General features: G+C 40.9%; 1 protein-coding gene across 1 annotated transcript; it reads right to left on the bottom strand.

The window, feature by feature from the left end:
- Positions 1-614: 614 nt before the first annotated feature.
- On the bottom strand, positions 615-1657 carry LOC114754357 (uncharacterized). The gene is made up of 2 exons (XM_028943128.1): positions 1405-1657; positions 615-1299 (listed from the first exon to the last, which is right to left on the bottom strand). The coding sequence occupies exons 1-2, from the start codon at positions 1612-1614 to the stop codon at positions 964-966; spliced, it is 546 nt and encodes a 181-aa protein (XP_028798961.1). The 5' UTR covers positions 1615-1657; the 3' UTR covers positions 615-963.
- Positions 1658-2213: the final 556 nt, after the last annotated feature.

Genomic DNA, 2213 nt, shown 5'->3' with positions numbered 1-2213 from the left:
TGAAAGGAGAAAGTAGAAAAATTAAAAATTAATTTAAAAAAATGGTTGACCTGAAATATGGGGAGTACGTGTCATTTGATGATTGGAGGACTTGAATAGCTAACTAGTTATAATTTCTAAATACTAATGATTGAGCCACCCCCTTAGTGAGCAACCATTTGCTTTGCAAGACACGCCTCTAAGTTCCGCGTTGACTAAACCCTAATTATTTCTCCAACACTTTTTTTTTGGACTGAATATTTCTCCAACAGTTGCTTGCTTCCCTGTCATCGGCACTTCGTCAAAAATCAAACCCCATTAACCCGGCGCCAAGATCGTAGTAATGAGATCATCTTGTCAATTAATTATGAGGCAACATTATAAAAATTTGAAACCCCACCAACCATTTTTCCGCTTTGCCCCTTAAGAGAGCTTGAAGATTACTGGTAATTTGCAGATAATCAGAGAACAGAGAGAAAAGACAAGAAAAGTCAGGATTCTATCGCTCCATTTTCATTTTTAATAAAAAGGAAAATTAATGGATGAAAAGAAAGATGAATGCTTCACGTCGCAATCATTACCAATATTATTCTTTCCTTCTGGTAAAACTGACCTCAGTGCCAGCTCCGTAGAACTTGACCGAATATATGCTGGCTTATTCATTAATCGCGAATACCAAAGAATAATATCCGAATTAACGAGTCCATAACATTGCATTAATCCATTGATAAACTAAAAAAGAAAAAAGGTAAGAAAACGAAAAACCCTCATTTCGTTCTTCCTACTACTTAATCCGCACGGCCAACTTTGCAAATCTCAAACATAAAGAGGATAGAGCGATCTGGGTTGCTAAGAAAAATTTCAAAGGAGAAAATTTAGTTTGCACAGCAAACAAGAGAAAAAGGAAATAGAGAAAGAAAGGAGTGGTACAGATAGAATCAAAGGAAAAATGAGATTAGACAATAAGGTAATTCTTTGGTTTAATCATGGAGAAGGAGAGGCATTATCGGATCGATCGAAGTGAAGAAGTTGACCGCTACATCTGGGGCAGTGTTCGACCTGTTTGGGAACCATGAAATACATGAGACAGCTCTTGCACCCGGCGACCACCAGGACGTTATTCTGCTTCTCCACCGCCGGACTGGCATGCTCTCTTGACGACGACGGACACGACTCCGAAGACGACTCTTCACTGTCGTGCCAGCTTTCATCTTCGGAGTAGTAGTACTCCCCACCGCCACCGTCTTCTTCCCCTATCCTTCTAGGGTCTTCTCTCGCCTTCATGCCGTTGCTCCAGTTTATATAATATATCTCTCCCGTCTGAAATCAAACCAAAGGAAATTAGAATCAGAGTTTAAGATTGAAGAAATCAAAGTAAATTAGGGCAGGAATGAGGGAAAAGGAAAGAGAAGAGAACAGAGAGACCTTCAAATCGAGGCATTGTTCCCAGTGGTAAGGGAGGGAGATGCTGGAGTTGAGGTCTAAGGTGGGGGCGGCGGCGGCGGCGGCAGCGTTAGAGGTGGATGAAGTGTCTGTCCCGACGGCGTCGGAGACGGAACCTGGACTGGTGTGGTGGTTGTTTAATGAACAGCGCTCCAACGAGGCCGTGATCGTCTCCATATTGGGAGCCGTCATAATTACTTCTTCTTGCTACTACTAAAAACCAAGTTTTGGTTGGGGTTATGCGGGGAAAACGGAAGGCTTGAAACTTGAAATACATAGACATAAGAGGTGATGCGAGTCACGCCCCTCGATAGGCGCGTACAGCTAGATAAATGAACTGGTGGGCCCGCGAACTGAGAGCTACAGGCATATACATGGCACGCGCTGCGCAGGAGCGTCCAAGCCACCAATCAGCAGGAGGGGTGAAAGAACTAGTACATCACTTGCTATCCCCAAAAAGAATGCCGGAGGCCCTAGCGTTTTTATATACTCCCTCCGTTGCTTATTACTCCTTCCGTTTCTTATTATAAAAGACATTTGGTGTTTATAGCATGTTTTTATATATAAAAGACACTTAAAAGTTGTCTCTACTTTTTTGTGTTGATTTCCTATTTTACTCATATTTATTGTCTCCAATTCACACTCTCTCTCCTTTCCATTTCTCTTTCTTTTAATAAATTACCATTGTTCTCTCTCATGTTCTCTCTCCTTATTAATGAAGGTATTGTTGGAAAAAAAATTATACTTTTTACATATTAATTGTTCTTAACTAATTTTAAATGTTTTTTATC

The sequence above is a fragment of the Neltuma alba genome, unplaced genomic scaffold (genome assembly GCF_004799145.2).
Source record: "Neltuma alba isolate B1F8T4 unplaced genomic scaffold, ASM479914v2 tig00001248_pilon, whole genome shotgun sequence".
Taxonomy (NCBI): domain Eukaryota; kingdom Viridiplantae; phylum Streptophyta; class Magnoliopsida; order Fabales; family Fabaceae; genus Neltuma; species Neltuma alba.
The sequence above is the reverse complement of the archived record's forward strand: the minus strand, read 5'-3'. Positions and strand labels throughout refer to the sequence as shown.

Excerpts from the sequence above, each read along its gene's own strand:
- LOC114754357 (XM_028943128.1), bottom strand. The coding sequence starts at position 1,614 with ATGACGGCTCCCAATATGGAGACGATCACGGCCTCGTTGGAGCGCTGT. Across the intron at positions 1,300-1,404 it reads AACAATGCCTCGATTTGAAG|ACGGGAGAGATATATTATAT; the intron begins GTCTCTCTGTTC and ends GTTTGATTTCAG.